The following is a 21,649-nucleotide window of genomic DNA, read 5'->3' on the forward strand; positions in this document are numbered from 1 at the left end:
CACATAGCGTCAACACGCCTGAATCAATAACTATTAGCACAACGTAGTGGGCACAACAGGACACTCGGTCTAATGTGCACATTAAAAAAAATTTAAGTGTGAGGTTTTACGTGCCAAAACCACAATATAATTATGAGGCAGGCCGTAGTTGTAGACTGTGGATTAATTTTGGCCACCTGGGTTTCTTTAACGTGCACCCAACACACGATACAGGAGCGTTTTTGCATTCTGCCCCCCTCGCTACGGCTGGGATCGGATCCACGAACTAGAGCTCAGCAGCGCAATGCATAGCCACTGCTGGGCTGCTGCAGCCGGTACAATGCGCACATGTCAAAGAACAACAGGCAGTTGGAGAAAACAACGGATGCTGACCTGTATACCGGAGGTGGTGAAGTAGGGTATCTCAAACTTGACCTGGATCGGTGCGCGCCCTTCCGTCTCCTCGCTCTCAACGCTGGGCAGGCCAAAGTGTGCTCGCATGAGGTATTCCTTGCCACCCTGCAAAGTGGGGAGGCGACCAGAGCGCTCACCAAGCTGCTCTTTCCTTGAGGCAGGTGGAGGATGTGGCAGCATGCATAGAAGGCTAACCCCAATGCAGAGAGCAATCTGACTGAGTGTCTCGGCTCTGACGTTTGTTTGAGTAAAACGGAGTTTGAACAAGGAACAGCCCCCTTTGAATATTGTGCTCAATAACATGCACGGTAAAATACAGCCGCCGACCAATAAGTCAAAGTCGGTGGAGACTGCCTAAATGTACAAAAGACAAAGTCCGAAATATTGAATTCGCAAGAAAATAGGTCTATTTCACAAACGGCCAGAAAAGCTAGTCAACGCGCGTGCACGTGCTTGCATGGTCAGTCTTTACTTTGACCATTGTCTTGGCTGCGGCTACAGACTAATGAAACTACTATCTCCAAATGCACCAAATCTCCACCTCCTGCAACTAAAACCGAGGCAGACCATGCTGTGATAGCCGTATGATCGCAGGCTTCTCAGCAACAGCCAATGTCCGGCAGTTACCTCGATTAATTGCTGCCCTCTTCAAGGAGACATCAAGGGTAAAGTGACCGTCACTTAAAGGTGCTTGATGATTGTGACTGATAAAAGTTTGCAATATAAATCAAGAAAGTCACCCAAGACTGAACTTAGCATGTAAAGTAAGAAATATGGATGTGCAAACTTGCGTGACAAACCGCAAATGCAGTCTACTCTAGTACACTCTAATGCACTCCTTCACAACCTGTAGCATCTTGCACTGTGGTTAGGGTGGAGTCAGCTACGACTAGATTGACCTTGCAAACTGTCACTTTCAGTATCAAGGAGGCACTGACCACACATAAAAATATCACATTTTTGTTCAACTTGGCAAGTGGTCATGCAAGTAAATCGAGACAGAGTCAAAATCTTTGACCGCTTGCTGTAATGTGTCCGAATTTCCTCGAAGCTGTCCAAATTATTGGTCAGTGACTGTACCGTATCACAAAGGCCTAGTGCCTCACTGTGTATTTTTGGAAGCACTGTCTCGGTACAGGTAATTCGAGCTGGGAATGCAAAGAGAAGGATAACTGCATGGTGTGCTCTGTGAACTACGTGCCTATCAGATAATGCCACAGCCTTTCGCGCTGGTCATTTGGTGGCGATGTAAAGTGCCTTAACGGCCTAACTCTTCAATGCATCATTAACTTGCTTACCCGCTGAAGCTTGGAACGCGATGACAGTACGCTAAAATACTGCTCATGCAGCAATTTACCCCAGTTTCATGGAGATGCACTGCATGCGCTGTGGGCCTAACGTATCCCACAAAGCTGAAAGGCTCAATTTCAACTTTGGCTTTTGGATCAGGTTTATCCGAAAGGCGGTCCATGAGAGCAGAAAAATTTCGTTCAAAATAACCATTGCATGGTTCTAAGAATTCAAATTTGCAAGTTTTTCCCTATTCAAATACATGTGAATTCTGCCGGGAGCAACAGACTAGTTCGAATTATCTGTCAACTTGAATGAAGAAATTTCGAATTACCGAGATTTTATTATAATTGCGAGCCATACAAACATACTTCAAGTGCAGCATGGACTTCAAATGTGAAAATGGAGGCTATTCACGTCACTTGGTTGGTACACTCCGCCTATCTAGGCACAGCCTAAAGGGCTTAAAATTTGTTCCATGTGATTGTGGTATAGCCTACCACAATCCTGTTTCATGCGGACACAAGTCACAGTGGGTAGACGGGTCACTGCCCTATACAGTTGACTTCCGTTAATTCGACCCTGATGGGACCGACGAACTTGATCAAATTATTCAGCAGGTCGAATTAACCAAGATGCAGAAAAAACACCAGAACATGATACTAATTCATTTGGCCGTATTTTCCTGATTCCAGCATGTATTTTCCTGGTTCCAAAGTGTACACACATCAAATGTGTGTACACTTTCTGCGAGTCCAAAGGAGAAAACGAACGTAGAAATGGCATTAAAGGAGTCCTGAAACACTATTGTATCGAAGCCGAGAATTTCATTCATAGTTAAAATAGACTACTTCAGAAATACTTTGCCACAAAATATACTTCAATGCGTTCAGCAGAAGCAGAGTTATTGCCAATCAAACATCTACGTCACCGTGCTTCCGCTCCTTCTTCAATGACTTGCACTGCGAAGGCTACGGCAGAACAGGGCATGCCCACAACGCTACGCTTACTGAATGTCACTGTGGTGTGCAGTTCAAACTTAATTTTGGATGTTCACTAAAGATACCACCATTTCCGATTTTGGCACTGATGACGCGCCAAATGGGGTTGTCCTCAGAGAGCCGCAGTGCGCTCAGTGAATGCGCTTGTCGTGGCACCTGGCGGCAGCCGCAGTATCTACGCCACGTAGCAGACCGCAGCTACATGTAACTGTAGTGTGTTTGTGTAGGGCTTGCTTTGTGCACCCCAGGGCTGGAGTGTGTGCTCGTGCTCATATGTTCCAGTCTGGCCGTGCTACGTGGCACGGACCGGCTTTGGCCTTCACCAGGTTGACGGTCATGTAGTAGCCACATCCAACTTGCGTATTTTGAAGCGCTGTCAATAGCTCAATACGAAGTGATGTCTGCCAAGGTGTCTAGCCAGGAGCAGCCAGGAGTGAACACGCGCTGGCAAGCGTACGTGTGGTCTGAACTTAAGTATCTCGTGCTTAAGTATCTTAAGCCTAGTTTAGTGTTTAAAACTAACTAATGAAATTAGTTAGACCAAACCGATATGACATCGATAAGCAGAGTGGCCAAAGGTCAATTCCTACGCGGGTGCCGAGCGTGAGCAGAGGATAGTCGACTTCGTCCAGAAGTACGTAATTCTTATCGAAATTCGAAAGCAGATTTTCGCTTACCTCAGCCCGTTTATTAAGCTGCATCAATAAATATACACAGTAACAGTAGGAAGAAGCGGATGGATCCAAACATCCTTCTTGATCGATGTCAGCTATCAGCCATCTATGGGAATCTTGCATATGGACAACATATGCAAGCTGCCGGCAGCTTCGAAGCGGGTGAGGAGAAGGCCTCATTTGAAAAAAGAGTATTTGAGAAATATGTGACTTCGCGCTCTGCTTGTGAGCTGCATGCACTGCACACGGCTACAAAATTTGGCTGAGATGTTCGCAGCAGTGTCTGTTATCTGCAGTTTGCATTTTTTCACCAAGCCAGAGGGGTGGTTCAGAACCCCTTTAAAGCTCCTAAGCAAACTAGAAATCTAACGTGCATCTGATTTCTTGGCAAGAAAATAGGCAAGGGTCTAATGTGTGTTGCACAATGGCGAATGGTGGTTGGTCTCTTAAAACTAGCTTCGCTGCACTCATTTTTTAAATTCAGCTTCGACGCAGTACATTTGTGTTATGCAGTAAAGCATACGAACACCGTGAGGGCCGTTTTCATTTGGTATCTGACTGCACTGCGCAGGCAATTTTAGGCCCAATTTTCCAGAAAAATAAATTATTAAAAAAAAAAGACCCGCGTTAAAATAGGGTAAATACCATAATCAGACACTGAGCTACAGCTATAGCTTGAAAATCTTCCTAGGGCCGGCTGAAGATAGGCGTTATCAACAGGACATGGTGTGTCTATAATGCATTCACTGTCACCTAAGCTCCGCCGAGACAGACGTTGCCACTAAAGAGGGTTGCTATTGTGGTTTCCATCCGAGTCAGGTGTGTGTGCTGACTGGTCAAGTGCAAATTATCCAGCGAAGGCCAACTTTAGGATCGAAATAACAAAGGTTTGGGCCCATAGGAATGCATGGGACCATAGGTCAGGATTGAATTAACCAAAAAATCTAATTAAATGAAGTTAAATTAGCAGAAGTCTACTGGACTTATAAGTCAGGAAAAGGTGCATACGGGAAAGGACTTGACGCTCCAGATGACAGCGTTCTGCTCGGGTGCGTATTTTACATTGCCCACAGTTGTCTTGAACTTGGGCGTGTCTGCGTCGTGCGGCACCGGTATCACAATCTCCACGTTGTTGGCAGTAGACCGGCGCTTGAATTGACTCTTGGCCTGCAAAGTCATAACACTGAGGTGTCAGCCACAGTTGCATCAAGTGCCTGAAAAAGCACACAAATAATTTAAACATGAAGCAAAAATACTCTCTCACGACAGCCATACGATATGGGCCTGCTACAGAGACACTGCATGTAAACAATGAGAAGAATACGAGAAATTGGGGGGCCTGACTTTTTTTAGGGTTAGACAAATTGAAAATTTCAGGTTTGAATCAACTTCGAAGCGAATAGTAATTCTCGTCAAATTACTGTGGTCGATAAAAGGTCGTGTTTCGGACACCATTTAATCGGAACTTCGATAATCTGAAATTGGTCGGTGGCATGGTGACTTCGTCTTTGGCTTGTATTGGCTTGAAGCAGGGTGAATGGCAATGTGACTTGCACACAGAAACCTGAACTGTTGATTGTACATATTTTAAAGTTTATATTCGTTCTTCTTGAACTTTTGAAGATTTCTAATACTCAAATTCGATCTGAAGTCAATACAGAATATTCAAAAATATGAATCTTCACACAAGCCTAAGTATTTAGTAACAACGATAACATGAAGACAGCAGACGCTAAAGCTAAGGAAAGCACAGGGGATTTTTAACTATTATTCTTAAAGGAAACGTAAAAATATTAAGTAAATGGGAAATGAGAAATATTAAGTAAATGGGAAATAAAAGTGAATGAAAAGACAGCTTTCTGTTGGTGGGAGTCAAATCCACATCACCATTATACATATTGCCACGTTGGTGACGTGGCAATATTGCCAAGAGCTACAGAGGCGATTTTGCCCCAATCCACTTTTTAGGGTGTTTGTGTAGGCATACAAGATCAAATCTGGGAGTGTTAGCCTCTGCCACTCACAGCCACGGTGGCCAACGGGCAACATTTTTTTTCAACAGCAGCCGTCAAACAGTATGTGAACACGGCAGGATACGAGAAGGATCCTGCAGTAGTACTGTGTGATTAGTGTCATATTTCAGACCATGAGAAATTAAGTGGTGTCTTCCTTTGCTGCTTGCTCGCAATTCAGACTCATGACCACATCTTGTAAACAAGCTAACCAGTAGCTGTTTACAGCGAAACATTTTTTTTTACACTCACAAGTCGCCAAATAATGAGCTCTTTCAAGTGCACTGAAATCTCGAAGCACCAGCAGTATTGCATTCCTTTTTCATCAAACTGCAGTTATCGAAGCCAGCAACTGAACCTGTGACCTTATGCTCAGCAGTGAAGTGCTGTAGCAACTGAGGCACTGTGGAGGGTGCCGATAAACATGCCTAATCTATCATTTGCTAGACATAGCAAAAATTCGCTAAAATTATGACACTGGCAAGGAGGAAGAAGAAAGAGCATACCAACCTTGACCATGTACTCCACTCGGCTATGGGCGTGGCGTTCGATCACAGACTCGATCCAGATAAGGGGTTTCACCTGAACATACAACACAGGCAGGCTAAGCACACGGCACAGTGACGCGTTGCACAACATTTGCCAGGAAAATTGCCAAACGCATTCACTGCCGCAGCACTTTTTGGAGTCTTGATTCTCGTGCGCGATGAACCACCACTGGTGAGTCACCAGGAAGTTGTGCTCAAGGTGCAGAGAGATGGCGCTAGGACGCCTCCTACCAGAAGCAACAAGTGTTTTTCCTCTCAACTGATTTCTAGCAATGATGTTGCTTGAGCACTGCAGGAAATCCCTGCACCGCCGCACAGGGGCAATAGCTGCCTGTGACCCATTTCACAGTGAACAAGTTACAGGAGTGAAAGGACGTGAAAAAAGGCACACACAAGCACTAACTGCAAGGTGGTGAAATGGTAGAGCGTCCATCTCGTATGCGGGAGATACTAGGTTTGAATCCTGGTGCCGCCAAAAACCCACAGGTGTTTTTCTAATGAGTAGAGATGTACCATGACCTGGCACTCAATTGTTTATATGGGTTCTCATCTCGAAAGGAGGCCCTATAGAGATTTGCAAGGGTCTCTTGGTGCCCCTCGGCCCCACCATAGCTTTGGTGAAGTAGTCGAGCATCTGTCGCTGCTGTGGGAGCCAGACGAAAGCTGCTGCCAAGAACCTACCGATAAAATAGGTAAAAGTGCGCTCTCGACCGGGTGCTCCACGACTACATCAGTTCTAGATGTTTAGAAGGATGCTCAACTATTTGGAAGTTAGCGGCATGGGACTGTCAGACTCCTTTTTTGAGTTGTTTGGTGTTTTGTTTGTCACGGTTCTTGCACAGTAAACATAGCAGCCTGTATGAACCTCTCCAAAACATTGCACCTCAAGAAAGCCGGACTCCTGGGTAGGGATTGCTTACACTCATCTTATAAACCAGCGGGTGCCCGGCGGTGGGATCAAACCACACACCTCCCGCAGCCGAGCCGGGTGCTAACACACAGATGTGTTTAACCGTTCCTCATTATGTCACGCCAACAAGGCCGAAAGTCCACACTCATTAACTCTTTCCGTACCGCACCCATTGGAAATCATTGGCCCGCTATCGATGGTTTGAAACGCCACTTTGAGACCTTCCGCGTCGCTCACGGACACACTGTGCCATCGGACGTGAAGAAGGAGAACTATATTTTTGTTTTCTAGGCAGTTCGCTTTTTCCCTGCCAGGCACTACTTTCTGAACTTGCTTCGAAGTTTCGCAATCATCAAAGCAGAAAGCAAAAAGGCAAGCCTTCGAGAGCGGCGCGGGTGTTTCAAAAGATCGCAGATCTTGTGATTCCACTGCGTCTGTGGCTGATTTTATCGATGGATCGAGCAGCAGCGAGCCTGAGAATGCTACTTCTTCGTCGGACTGTGGCATCGAGAGTGATGGCGACGCAAACCAGCCTGGAACATCGGCGGCTGGCAGCCTGGCACGCCCAAGTGTAGTGCTTGCAGTTCAATTTTTGTAGCGGAATACTTGTTCAATAAAATATTGATTTTTTCGGAAATAGTGCCTCTTAGATGGCAATACATTTTAAATATCTCATAATTTTCTTTGCAGTATTTTTCTTAGCAGATACAAGTGTGTCCTTACAAACTTTGTTAAATTTTATCCCACACTCTTGATCTGGCAATTTATCTTTTTTATGACATACATCTCGTTCATAAAACTTTGAACACATGAAAAGTGCATTCATTCTGCTTTTTGTTCATGCATTAAATAATATATTGAGTGCAGTAGTTCATTCAGAAAAAAAATCTGGCGTAACCTACAAAAAAACACCTATTATACCCCATGGTAGGGAGACAGTTACAGGAGCACAGAGAGTACATTTTTTTCTCGTTTTAATTTCTTTATTGCATAGCTGTTGACCCAGTAATTACACTATGCAGACTAAGTTCGCTGAGAGCCCAACAAATAATTCAATATGGTACCTTTCAATGCGACTAGGTATAGTTCATAATGTGTGTCAAGAGCAGCGCAGCTTCAGACGTGAAAAAAAAAGAGACTCTACATGTCACGAAAACCTGTTATGGCGATGTTGTGGTGCCAGATACTACTGACCCATACACACACTATGGCCCTGCTGCCAAAAGTCAAATCAGTTCAGCACTTGATGAGACAGGAGAGGAGAGCGCGTCCCCCTGCATTTTGTTAATGTATTTCCTTCAACCACCACACTCCGTCACCTCCGCTTTCGGTGACGCAATTAGTCTATTTTTTTTCCCGTCCGAAGCCACGCTGCGCTTGACATGCGTTTTGGACTACTCGTGCAAAAGCTGCAGTGATTAATCCTTTGTGGTGCTTTCGAGGAATCGAAGCCTTGTACCATAACTATAGAGTCAACAGCTACCTAAAGGAGCAAAAGAAAGGTGGGACACCAAATTTTTGTGTCAGTACTCCTTTATAGAGAGGCATAAAGGTAAACATTAAATCAAACCGGAAGATTTGGAGACAAACATTTGCTTTGGAGACAAACATTTGCTCTCTGTTAAGAGATCAACTGAGTCACCTAGAACATGGGTTCTCAAGGGGGTTCCGCGGAACCCGGGGGTTCCGCAGGCCCCTGCTCGTGGTTCCGCAAGCACTGGTAAATTTTCCGTGTCCCGCGCTCGCCAAGTGGCGAAAACGGCGAACACGAGGTGCGCTTGATCCACAAAACCTCTATTACCTATGCCCAAGTGTCAAAAAGCACATCACAGTGGCGTAACGGCAACGCAGCGAACTGCGCAATAAATCCGCAGCAGCTTGTCGCCACCCCATCTCCGAAAATGGGCAGCCATGGGCAGCGCGCCTAAGCTTTCGCACTTGAATCTCGGAGGCTCTAACTTAACCACCGTGCGCATTTCTCCCGTTTGTAGATAGGGTAGGTGCCGATAGCGTACGTGCGCACTGATGTTATACTTCGAGGATAAAAAAAACTGATGCGCGGAGCACCACAAGTGCGCGCCGCAAAAGAGCTAAAACGGCGCTAGCGTCCAAAAACGAAGCGATGGCAGTCCTCATTGGTATGGTCCTCAGCGGCAATCGTACGCTATAAACGTGACTGACAGCAACGCCGGAACTCTTCGTGCCTAAATGTGTCCTCGAAGCCTTTATTCTTGCGTTAATCGCCGCGCGTAACCACCGCGTTGGCGGCTAGCCGCGTGCCTTCATAAGTGCGTAATCGCGATTATGATCGCGTCGATAACCAGCACAGTTTCGTCTGCAGCAGCGGTTTAGTAGTTTCGTTTTGACGGTGCGCGCGTTGGCTGCGTGCCTTTCGCAGCTGCGTAGTCGCCATCCATGATTGTTTTCGATAGCGACCGCGGTTTCGATGCGCACTTGTTGCAGCAAACGGTAGTTTCGTTTTGACGTCGTCGGCTATGGCGTCGGCCGCCTGGTGAACCGCAAGGTCGCCGACCACGATCTCGTCGATAACGGCCGCGGTTTTCTCCCCACGGTTGCGGTAAGCAGTAGTTTCGCTTTTACTCAGTGCAAGGCTGTCGAAGATGAAGAGCACCGGCTACATCGCGATGGGCGGGCAATTTTTTGGCGACCAGCTCACTAGCGAAAAAATAATCGGGATGTGCGCGCGTAGTGAAAAGCGTGTCTCAGCGCGCGCCGCGGCCGCGCTGCGAAAGATGTTGCGAGGCCTTCGCCGCTGCTAGCAAATAAGTCATGAGATGACGAGAACTCAGCTACCCACTCCGCACTTTACTTGCTAAGTGGTTAGGTTCTTCTTCTTTCTAGGGTTTTACGTGGTGGATACCAAAAACAATTTCTTACTCAATCACGTGACATTCCTACTTACGGTATCACACTAGCCCTTTCACACTTACCAGCAGCCGCTAGTGGAGGGCTCCGGATTCCTCTCATTTTGACCACCATGCGTTTTTGCCAACTACACGTTTTTGCATGTTCACACTCCATCAAATGCGGCCGCCGCGGCCGGGATTCAATCCCGTGACCTCGTGCTCAGCCACGATTCGCCTTCGTGCCGCATTCTCGTTAAATGAGCACTGTTCATACTCCAGATCCATTCACACTTTTCGTCGCTTATGCTCTATCTCACATTTGTGAAATCAGTGTGGAACAAGTAGAAGTCGGTGTACTCATGAGTGAGCATGCCGAGTGATACTTTAATCACTACAACTATCGATGGCAAAAGAACTATTGATATTACCGTCGATAGCACAAAATCCCACAATGTACTGAACGTAATCATCGCAACGTAAACTTGGCAATGTTTTCCTGCATATCCCAAGCTACGTGCTATGCAGACTGCGGTAATGATCATAATGCTCTGCATTCTCACAGTGCACACATCACCAAGCATTGCAGATGGATACCCCACCGTACCATGGTGGCAAAGTTTTTACAAGGTATAGCTTTCCATGATAGCGGTACAAAATCATGTGACATTGTTCACTAGAGCATAGTGTTGCGACGACAGTCAAAGAACAGCAACTCCCTAGAATTCTGGAGTCCAAGCCAAAGCTCCACCACACCACTCTCGGAAGTGACTGTAGTAGTATAATAGTGCAGTCTATTGCCATCAGTACCAGCAGAACATGCTTCTCAGCTTCTGGATATACATAATTTTGACAGGAGTGGACTGAAGGGCAAGAAAGTTAACACTAAGTTACAGATATAGCTAGCTGTTCAATTAGAACAAGAAAAAAAAACATTATAAATGTATATGACTGCACTGCAGCATTTAGCCTTTCTAGATTTTAACCCCCTCAGGCGCCAATGAATTCTGCCCATTGAAATTTAGTTTCACTCACATTTCTTGCATCTTGAGAATTATAAAAAGCGTACAGCTGCAGGAAATGAGTAAGAATTTTCAAATTTTCAGCAAGTTTTGTCAAGGTTAGCAGAATGCACACTTCATGCGAGAGCTCACTGCAGGAACATCAGATATGAAAGGCATCAACTATTTCATGTCTAGCATAAGGGAAAGCATATATGCAGCCTACTTGAAAAAGATGCTCAAATGTAAAAAATGTCACCAGGAACATCGAAAGTGAACGCACCACACAAGAACATATTGACATGAGAGCAAACACCCAGTCGTCTACCTTTAAAATTGCCTTACTAAAACATTTTACACACATTATTCGAAACTTGCAGCACAGGTCCAATCAGAAGTATTTCAAGATGTATGCGAGACATTTTCAATATCATTATTTTAATCAGTGCTTTTGTTTATGATGTACTTTCTCAGCATGCACAAGTGGGCACACAGCGCCCTGGAGGGGTTAAAATAGAGAAAACAAACTAAGTTTGTTGATTTGGTGTAAACATGGTTAGTTCGGAGTATAAGTGATAGGCATACTACACTAGAACCTTGTTGATACCATCCCGCTTCGTACAATTTTCCAGCAGCCAACGTTCACGATCGAGAATACAAAAAAAAAAAAATGACCCAATGCAGTTGCGCTTTTTTACCAGGCTAATACGTTCCCGGGAAATACAATTTTTCGGTACTAACATCCAGAATATCGCCAAACCTGTGATTGTATAATACGTTTTCCAGCCACTAAATCCCATGTAAACAAGAAAAGGTGTGAAATGCATGTGTAATCGAGAGTAGTAGGTGCATGCAACGGCAGCTTTCCCGCAATACTCGCCCGCTCGTGCCACGTGAAAATGCTGCCATGCACTCGATTTGCTATTCCGGTACTAGCAAATCTCTTCACGGGTCGTCGCATGTTGCCATTCACAGCAATTGCCACAAACCCATTGCGATAAGCACCTTCACCTATCTATTTGACAGTGCATCTGGTGTAGGAAGCGTGCTGTGCACAGCTTTTAATAAAGGCCCAGCCGCCATTCCCGTAGCACAAGCACAGATATTGAAGACCGCGTTTTCACTCAGTCTGGTGGCATATTGTGGCGTTCCTTAACACCTGTTTTCATTACAGTACGGAAAAGCGCATTCCAGCAAATCATGTCACAGGTCGATTCGTTTCGTGTTCCTACGGCCATTTTGTTAAAACGACAACTCATACTGGCCTCGATCGCGTACAAGACCCCACGATTCTCGCTGGTGCACGTCAAATATTTACCCCAAAACTCCCTGGAAGAAGCTGCCCTCGCTTCTACGGATATAAGGAACTGAGGTGCTAATAAACTTTTAGCTCGAGCGAAAAAAATTATTGTTCAAATTCCAGGGGGGTGCAGCCGCCTCCTTTTGCCCCCCTCATCCGGAGGCCCATGCCAGCAAGATTACGTCAGGCAGTGCCGATCGCTAACTGCAAGCAAGCCGAAACGTCGATAGAAGCCCAACATTACAACACGCGCAATCAATATATTTTAGCGTGCATGAATTCAATGAGCGACTCGATGTTGCACTTTGGTTGAACCTCGGGTCGGTGTCAAAGGCGGGCCATTGTCAATCTGGTCGTCACTGGATATTTAGATGTCAAACGTCACGAATGTTGTAATTACCAATGCTTCTAGAATCGTGGCGCTAGAATATATCCACTGCGCGAGCTCGTACTTCAAGTCTTGCAAAATTTGCAGCTTCGTCTCGAGAGACGCAGCTTTGCGCTATGACGGCGCACCTCCCGCTGCTTCCGCGGTGCATAGGCCGCGCAGGCGCTGCTTGCTCTCGCTTTCTCCCTCCTCATGCAACATCAGTTTCGTTCAAGGGTGACCTGCCGCTGCTTCCGTTGATCATATCAATGATACTTTCTTCCGTTTTTTCAATAACTAACAAGAGGCAAATTTTAATCGTCCCCGTTATATATGATTTCATATGAACTGAGTGTTACCGATCAACAGTTATTGCAAAACTTGTGGTAATATTGCTAGCCAACAACTGCAAAGCTATCGATAGCACTATCAATGCAACTCTATCGATATCCTATCAAAGTCAATTTATTAAAGTGCCGTAATACTATCAATCGTACTAGTGATAGTTTCTTCATAAAAAATACCACGATACTGTTGATACTATCAATAGCCTTTATAGAAAACTAATGTTGGTCAATTTCATAGTTTTACATTGCATTTGGTTCCTATCACAATTTTGTTTTATTAATGAAAAAGCCCCAAACGTGACGAGACAAGAACCTACCAACCACAACCTACCTTTCGCGCTCTAAAGCAATGTAATAAGATGAATTACCGACCACAAAGTGCTTGGTACTATGAAGTAAAAGGAGCTTTGCATTAAAAACTTTCTACAATAACCCTTTCAAGTGCTAGATACACAACTGCGTGCCCAAAGATAGCGCATCAACAGCAAAAGCACCAATGACAGTAATGATATTTAAAATGTGTCACATATATCATGAAACACTTATGATTAGAATTGTGCTGCAATTTTGGATAACATGTGCAAAATGTTTCAGTAGAATGAGTGTGAAGGTAGACGGTTAGGTGTTCTTGCTTGGTGTCAGTAGGTTGTCGTATGTAGTGGGTTCACTTCTTTCACTGTTTTTCACAATGTCATGCACCAGGTATAAGTTTCAAGCTGCTGGATAAGTGCTTTTCAAGCTTTTCAATACACGAAATAGTTGATGTTCTCATATTTGATGCTCGTGTAGCGAGTTTTGGCATAGAGTCCACATTCTGTAAAATTGACAAAAATCACTAAAGAACTGAAAATTCTTCATTTTTCTGCAGGTGTACACTTTCTATGATTCTGAAGATGCAAGAAATGTGGTTAAAGCAAGTTTTCAATCACCGGGATAAAGTGGTGTCTGAAAGGGATAACACCACTTTGAAAAAGAAAGAGGTCTGAATTACAGAAGACAGTGCCAAGAATCTGCCACTCACGTCCTGTGCTCTCAAAAAGGACCTTGTCATTGAGGCCCAGGCGAAGCTCCGGCATGCCCGAGAGGTAGACACGCATCTTGATGCAGCCCACAATCTCACTACGTAGCACGCTGCCGCCGGCATTGGCAAGCAGGTTGACCGACTCTATAACGTCGAGGAAGACCTCGTTCTTGCGGTAGCGGACGCCTTCCGATCGCCAGGAGACGGCGTTGGTGACCGCCATGGGCAGCCGTGGCTGCAGCTCCATCTTGTGGCTCTCCTGGGTGATGAACTCCTGCAGGATCTTGCCGTCGGTGGTCTGTGGGTAGCCAAAGTCCATCAGCTCGTCCAGCAGCTCGTAGATGATGACGAAGTTGTCCCGGATGCTCTCTTCCTCTAGCTCCTTGAAGTACTCGCTGAACACCTGAACACAAAACAGGCCGCAAGACATATGCTGTACAGACACATGCTGTAGACTCTACACACATACAAGCAGGGTAGACATAGAAAACACTAACAATACTACAGACAGCTTACACAAGGTGATTATATGGTATACTTGGTCACTCTGTTATTGTACCTGGAGAAAAAGTACTTCTGCTAAACTGTGTCACATGATTTCATGCAAGAAATGTGTAAAAATGTGCAAAAAAGCACATTTTGCATAAGTTTTTATAGTGTACGCAAGCAAAAAAGAAATAAAGACACTATACTACTACCTACTACTACTACAAGGCATGTGACGTTTGGAGTCAGTGGTTCATATTAAACATCGTGATGCAACCATGCCCACAATGCACTCTCAAGTAACTAATAGCGCCTTAAAACATTACAATTATTTTCCTCTTTTACTTTATACTTATATTTCAAAAAGTCCCATTCCACAAACCATGTAAGTGTACCGATGTTGGTATTGTAATTAATGTCTATAAAAATTAAAGTGAATTGTATAAGGAATTCGTACTTACAGTAACTATCTTATGAAGGAATGCAAATATGAGAGCGACGTTGGCGTTCTTCTTCGAAGTCGCCACCACTGAAAGAACACCAGGTCAAGGGCCACAAGCATGGTTTTTGATTTCTTAACACAGATTCATGTGAGAAGCTCACATTTCACAGGATAACATAATGGTAGAGCATCTATCCTGCATGCTTTATGGCAACTCGTTACCTCATACATGGCACTGGCTCATGTGCAAAAATTATATTTCTTAAATACTTCAGAGTCTATGATACCCTCGCCCAAAGTATGTCAACAAAAACAAATCTGCAGTGATTACAAGACTAAGTACTTTCCTACATTTATTACGGGCTGATAACAAAAAAAGACAAAAAAAAACTACACGATGTCCCATGATGCAGGTCAGATAACTGGTGGCAGCTATTACACCTGCAGTCTTCTCTTGCAAGTTATTACCCAGCATATCAGAAAGTCAACAGATGTTAATCCAAAAACATCTACTTATCGATGCTGGTGTGGTGACTGGATAACAGTAGTGCCAGTTTTCTTGGTTGGGAGTTTACGTAACACCTTATGTTGTCAATCCATCCAACAACTATTGTTATGTAAGAACAAGACTAACATGTACACTTCTGCACAAGCCTCTTTTATTATCTAACCTGCCGCTTATTAAGTCAAAATTGGAGCATTATGGGAGTGCCACTGCCATCAACTACAGGACAAGAGCCCCTCCAAGAGATTTTCAATTACGTCATTGTTGCCATTAACTTAGCCAAAGCAGTATTCATGTTTCCTAAACCACACCGATCCATCTGCACTCCGTCTTCAGTACAGCAAAGGCTAGGGCTCAAGCTGGACACTCAGCAACAAGAACCGGCCGTGTGTTCCGAGAAGAGAGGGCTCACGCCATTGTGTGCTACTAATCCTTTTTGCAAAGTTTTCATTCAGTAAACACCGCAGAAAGAGTGACCAGCCCTTCTTTTGGTTTGCTGACACGAGCCGTAGCATTTCTTGCACTGCACTGAGTTCAAAAAACGTAGCAGTAGAATCCTTTGCAGCCTTAAGCTGCACTTTCCTGCCCTTGGCACCAATTGTTGCTTGAAAGAAGACTAAAGGAAAATATTAAGTTGGGAGCTAGATTGAGGAATTGGGCTTCTCATCCTTTGTAGCGAGAACAGATCATTTGCATACGAGAAAGAGACGAAAATGGGAAATCAAAGTGGCGCCACCTATTTCGGACTATGGTGCATCTCGTGTGAAATCAGCACTGACTGATTCACTGGGAGCAGCAGAGAGGGAGGTCGCATGGGGTCTATGTCAACTCGCCCACTTTGGCACGCGTGGTACAAATCGGGGTGCAGCAGTGGCACTTTCGATGGCAATTTTCCATGCAACAGTCATATATTGGCACGCAGACAATGATGATATTCTTTTAGATGAATCATCTATCGATCTAACTCGGCTTAATATTTTCCTTTTGAGTCCCTCTAAATACAAAGCAGGTTACCTGTTCAATGCACTGCATGACACGCACAACTCTTTTATAATCTAATCTAGAACTTCCTGCATTTGAGAGTAACGCTTGAGTGTGTTTTCTGTCAAGAGTATGGTCTCTCAAAGCAATGCTTCAGCCACAGCAGTTGGGGCAAGTGCACAAGCGAAATTTTCGGGGGGCCAGCCTTGTGCCAGAGAAAAGGATACAGTAGAGGTTGTTGTGCTTGATGTACATGAAGGCGATGTCCGAGTGCCGGAGGATGGGCGTCACACAGCCTTCCTCCTCCTTCTCCATGAGCAGAGTCATGAACTTGTCGATGCAAGTCATGTCTATGTCTCCGCGGTAGTTGCGCGATATCAGCACCTGCGCAGAACGGAATGCAACAAGTGTTGTTATAGTTGGCCAAGGAACCTGTGGCTCATACCCACTATAATGTGTTGAACAAGAAATCAATGGCTTATTCTAAATGACAACTGCAAATAAACTTCTAGGACTGATAAAAACTTAGCAGTGAGGAAAGGTGAAAGTACATGTTAACAAGAAAAGAATAGCAAGAATAATAAAATAAATAAAACACCACTAATTGTAAAGCCACACATACAAACAAAGACAACAGATGCAAATTTAACAGGGCAATAGGTCGGATTCCATAAGAAAGTCGTTGGCAATGGCTAGATTGGAAAAGATGAAGTTTGCCATGCCAATCCTAGGCACCTGTGGATCCTTGTCAGACTACCATGTCTGCTGCGAAGAACAAAGCTTTATTACAAGGGCATGAATGCAAAGGTATCTAGCCAATGTTCCTTGCCTTTTGAAAGAAGCAGTAAGCATGAAGGCTCAGCTGAGAAGCACCTGCTGCAAAGTCTCCGTTGCCATGGCATTTGGCTGCAGGCCGCAGGGTAGCAGATATAACTAGCAGCCATTGCAGCGTATTCACAAAGGGGTGGAATGTATAAACGTTCACTGACCAAGATTTGGATGCATGTTAAAAAAAACCAGGTGGCCAAAATTATTACAGCAGCCTCCACTAGGTCCAACTTACAGCTTTGGGGATGAAACAAATGAGCAAACGATACATTTATTAAATGACTAACTTGTTTCCTTCTATCATTGTTAATGCAGCGACTTCAGACCACTTAACATAAACTGAGAAATTTGTAATCTTCCGGAAAGCAGCTCTGGCTAAAAAAACAGTTGATTGTTTAAATGCTCTAAGTTGTCATTTGCTTTGCCCTCACTGTGCTGTCTGCTAGCATTTTGGAATGCTCAGATGGTGCCGTGGCAGGGCTGAAATGATGGTGGTGTCCAGTTCAGTCCCTGAACCAGTAGCAGTGTACTTGTGTTTTGCACAACTCACTTTCTGCATCAAGGCATAAATGCTCAGTCACATCCTAAAGTCACAGTTTGGATGTGAGGGACACTGTGACTTGAAGAGGTTGTAAATTAATTTTGACCACATGAGTTTATGCAACATAAGCCACGAACCCTTTTCATAAATTTCAAAGATGTATTTCTCATGAAGCCGTTTGCCATATTAAGGGCTGTGTATTCATTTTTGCTATCAGTGTGCTATCAGTGTGTGGCATGGAAAATGAAGGCATGACTCTCATGATGAAACTGTGCACAAGTGACCAGAAATATGACCTGTGGCACCATTAGTTCAGCAAACATGCAATGCAGAGAAGCACATGTGAATAAGGAAAAAACGTGTATTACCACAAAAATTTTAGCATTTTGCCTGCACCACATATCACATGTGCCAGGCAGGAAACAACTCTGCAGTTAGTGGTGGAATGCCACAGTTGATGAGTCAATCCATTCTATTTAAACACAAGGCTGCAAATGAACTTATAATGCGCACTGTCTATGCAAAAATTTATGTGGTGGTCAAATTTGCTCATAACACTGGCAAAATGCTTAAAAAAAGTTAGCATCATTAATAAGAATAAATTGTGAAAAGTGACCTCTCCAGAGTCTTACAACGAAGTTCATGAAATTAAAAAGCCTACATTATAAAATAATAAGTTGAACTGGTCACCCCTAGTAGAATTAAATTGCAAAAACAATCACTTTGTTTAGAAACAAGGATCGCGTCACATGTGAAACTGAGAAGGTATTTTAAATGGACCAGAAAGGCGACATGCAACTGTCACACGTCTGCCATTCGAACTTATGACAAAAGCTTTATTGATAAAGAATTATTAAAAAATCCGACTAGCTAAGAATGCTTCACAAGAAATCCTTAGCAGGTTGGTGTAAATTGATCTTTTAAAACAGTGCTTAGTGTCAAGACCAAAAAGAAATAAGCGATGAATAAAGTACCAGTCTCACTGCTTTTTAAAATCTGTGCTGCAATAAGGATAACATAAATTTGTGTTGAACTCTTTCATTACCGTGCCTATAACAACCAATTGATGTACAGTTTTTCTACGCATTGTTGAACATTTCTGTAATAATTCTTCTACTAGCAACATCATGCACCATCGGAAACGAGGACTTAACTATTACTATTTGTCAGATTTGACAATTTTTGCCAGATTGGGGAGTCTGAAAAAATAGAACTTCGGCTGGAGGTATGGTCGAAACTAGCCTCCAGTGCTCCTAGCACTTTCTCAATAAAAAGATGCAAAATTTTACTACTTTGATCTACTCAGCAACATAATTTTTAAATGACAGCAGCAATGAAGACAGAGGCTTCTCTCGGGTTGTCAATTTTCCGATACAATGTATAGGTTGTTTGCACGATGTCTCAAACAACGGTAAGTGCTCATGAGAGCATGGAATTTTGATAATTGTGTTCTGCTAATATCAAGTGCAACTTTATTTTCACCACTGTGTGTTGCTTTTATCCATCAGCGCTTCAACAGCATATGTACAGATTATTACGGGCGATCCTTCGCGTCGTGCGAGGTTTTCACTCACAAAAGAGGCCGCAGTTGATTTCAGACCGACCTTCGACCGAAGCTCGACTAGCTGTCTAATCTCAAACATTTTGAACACCGCCTGTGCAAGTGCCATTATTCGTTACTGCACAATATTGTGCAACACTCCACATTACTGTACAGCACTGTACAGGAACTCAACATAGCATGTGGGGGCTCCACCGCCAGTTGAATGCACACCAGACCACCCTGCTTTCACAGAAAAGCTGATTGAATGCAATGATGAAGTATGAGGAGATTTCTGCATTCTCCCCGACATGACAACCATTGCTTCACGAGCCTACATAATGCAGTAAAAACAAACCAGGTGCCTGCTGTATTGAATAAATACAAATGATCCACGGACAACAGGAACTTACCCCTTTTTCACATTTTCCAAGCTACTGCTTTCCCACACAGCATAGCCATCACTATGGATATTATTGACTCCAACAAATATTTTTTTTTTTTGCATGATCTGACTTACAAAAGTTTGGAACTAAGAACAAGGTGCATATTTTGTATATTTCAGATTTTTTAAAGTTCTCAGTACTGATACCTAAAATAGCAAATTATTACTTTCATTCGTGTTCACTGAGGTGCTTCTTCGAAGTTTTACATAAAAATTCTCAAAAATTGTCTGATCAATTATTACTGCTATACATCCATTCAAAAGACAAGTGATCGGGCTATAATTTTATGTTCACAGTATACGTAGTGACTACTATGTCTTGAAATAAACTGTTAAAACATAAAAGTACTGAAAATGAGCACATATCTAGCGGTAACGAAAGAGTTAGGTGGGCACACTCTGTTTCCTTAGTTCACAGTTATGGCTGCTGTGTGATGCATCTACATTTTTTAAAATAAATGTGAGCAGAAGCTTCGTTTGGTAAACAAGAGATTTACCTACTTGAAGCTCATTATATTCTTGTGAACAAAAATCACAGTTGGCGTGACTGATGTGTTTTAGCATTCCAAAGCATCACAAGCGACAGAAGCTGTAGTGGAGAAATGAGGATAATTTTGACCACCTCCGGTTCTTTAATGTGCACGTAAATGTCGGGAAATTAGCATTTTTACGTTCCACCACCATCGAAATGCGGTCGAAGTGGCCGGGTATCAAACCCGCAACCTGACATCACGCAGCAGAAAGCACAGCCACTTATTCGCAAAGGCAGCTACAGTCAATGTGATTCTTGTGAACAACTGCACTGACTGTGGTTCTTGTTCTGTTACCCTATGTTATCCCATGAGTTTGTTGACAGCATGCGAACTATGACTCTTGTTCTGTGACCAATTCGTTTTTCAGAGCACGTCCAAACCCCCGGTGTTCTGACAAACAGCTCGCACCATACGGAAGGCACTAACTTGTGCATGCCTCAAGAACATTTAGACAGTTAAATACCAACACAGCATTAAGGTTTCATTTTGATGATACTATTACAAATAAGAGAAATGCATGCGTCAACCTACCGCTGTATTTAAAGGGAACGCACTCCTTTAAGCACTCACTACCACGCTGGTTTGCCTGGAGACGGTGTTCCATCCACTAGTGGCACCTCTTCTCAGCTGACTGTTCTAAGCTTACACTTCACTCTTAAGTACGACTCCATCAATTTGGGTTCTCCTTTTTGATGTTTTTCGTTTCAGGGTGTTGTCTGGCAACGGATACGCGCCGGCTTACTCTGCAGCAGCCTGTCTCAATGCGGTTCGTATCTCGTGCAGTTCCGAACATACTTCAGCAAGACCACGCCCACTACGTACGGAAAGTGATCGCGCCGCGGCCGTGCCAGCATAGCGTCGTGCTGAGCTGCCGCCGTAATGAGAGCAGTCAGCTGGCGATGTCGATGATCTAGTCTGAGCGTAGGTCAGGGAAGCCCGCAGTGGCTCGCTTCCTGTGTTGCCGCCGCGGTCCAGCGAAAGCTCGCATCGAAAACGCCGCCACCAACGAACTGCCGAGTGCTTACCTTGCCCTTCAGGTCCAGTATGTAAATGGCTGAAGCAGACATGGTGCCGGATTATCTGAAACGGCGAGAGATAAACAGGAAAATGCGATGTAGAACAAGAACCGAGTGCAACGGTATGAAATGCGAACGCGAACAGCCGGCACTATCGCGCGACTGCAATCGTTAGCTCAGACCGGGGCCAAACTTCGCACCGTTAGCCCAAGCCATTAATCGCGCGAACTCTAACACCGGCGCAGCGAATGACGGTGCTATGATGAGCGGAGTTGACAGCAAATCGCGGCCTTGGGTAGCCGGGACACGAAGCATCATAAACGGCCGGCCCCGGAATCAATACGTACCGCTGGCGATGACCCGAGGAAGCAATCGGGTGGTCCCCTTGGTCACAGGCCCTTCGCGGGGGGCCACCGAATATGTGCTACGCTTCTCAAATCGCACTCATATCAGAAAAACTAGACGCGGAGCCGACGGGACACTCAAACAGGGCCGTAACAGAACCACGAATCTCTGCCAGCCGCTGCCAAAGGAGTCCGGCAAGTACCGCTGGAAGCCACTTGACAGAGTGGCTTGACTTGACTTCAAATGCTGCGTGTTTCGT

At 44.4% G+C, this 21,649-nt stretch overlaps 1 protein-coding gene across 1 annotated transcript in view; it reads right to left on the reverse strand.

The window, feature by feature from the left end:
* Positions 1–21,613, reverse strand: part of LOC119432452 (AP-1 complex subunit mu-1-like) — a 24,419-nt gene extending 2,806 nt beyond the window's left edge. Inside the window, exons 1-9 of the mRNA XM_049658241.1 lie at positions 21,393–21,613; positions 21,055–21,109; positions 16,370–16,526; positions 14,676–14,743; positions 13,729–14,131; positions 13,039–13,048; positions 5,881–6,145; positions 4,367–4,525; positions 373–498 (exon numbers count right to left, since the gene is read on the reverse strand). Of these exons, the coding sequence (XP_049514198.1) occupies positions 373–498; positions 4,367–4,525; positions 5,881–6,145; positions 13,039–13,048; positions 13,729–14,131; positions 14,676–14,743; positions 16,370–16,526; positions 21,055–21,096 (1,230 nt within the window). The 5' untranslated portion in view covers positions 21,097–21,109; positions 21,393–21,613. The remainder of the gene's footprint in view (positions 1–372; positions 499–4,366; positions 4,526–5,880; positions 6,146–13,038; positions 13,049–13,728; positions 14,132–14,675; positions 14,744–16,369; positions 16,527–21,054; positions 21,110–21,392) is intronic.
* Between the last annotated feature and the right edge of the window lie 36 nt (positions 21,614–21,649).

This window comes from Dermacentor silvarum, chromosome 11 (genome assembly GCF_013339745.2).
Source record: "Dermacentor silvarum isolate Dsil-2018 chromosome 11, BIME_Dsil_1.4, whole genome shotgun sequence".
NCBI lineage: Eukaryota > Metazoa > Arthropoda > Arachnida > Ixodida > Ixodidae > Dermacentor > Dermacentor silvarum.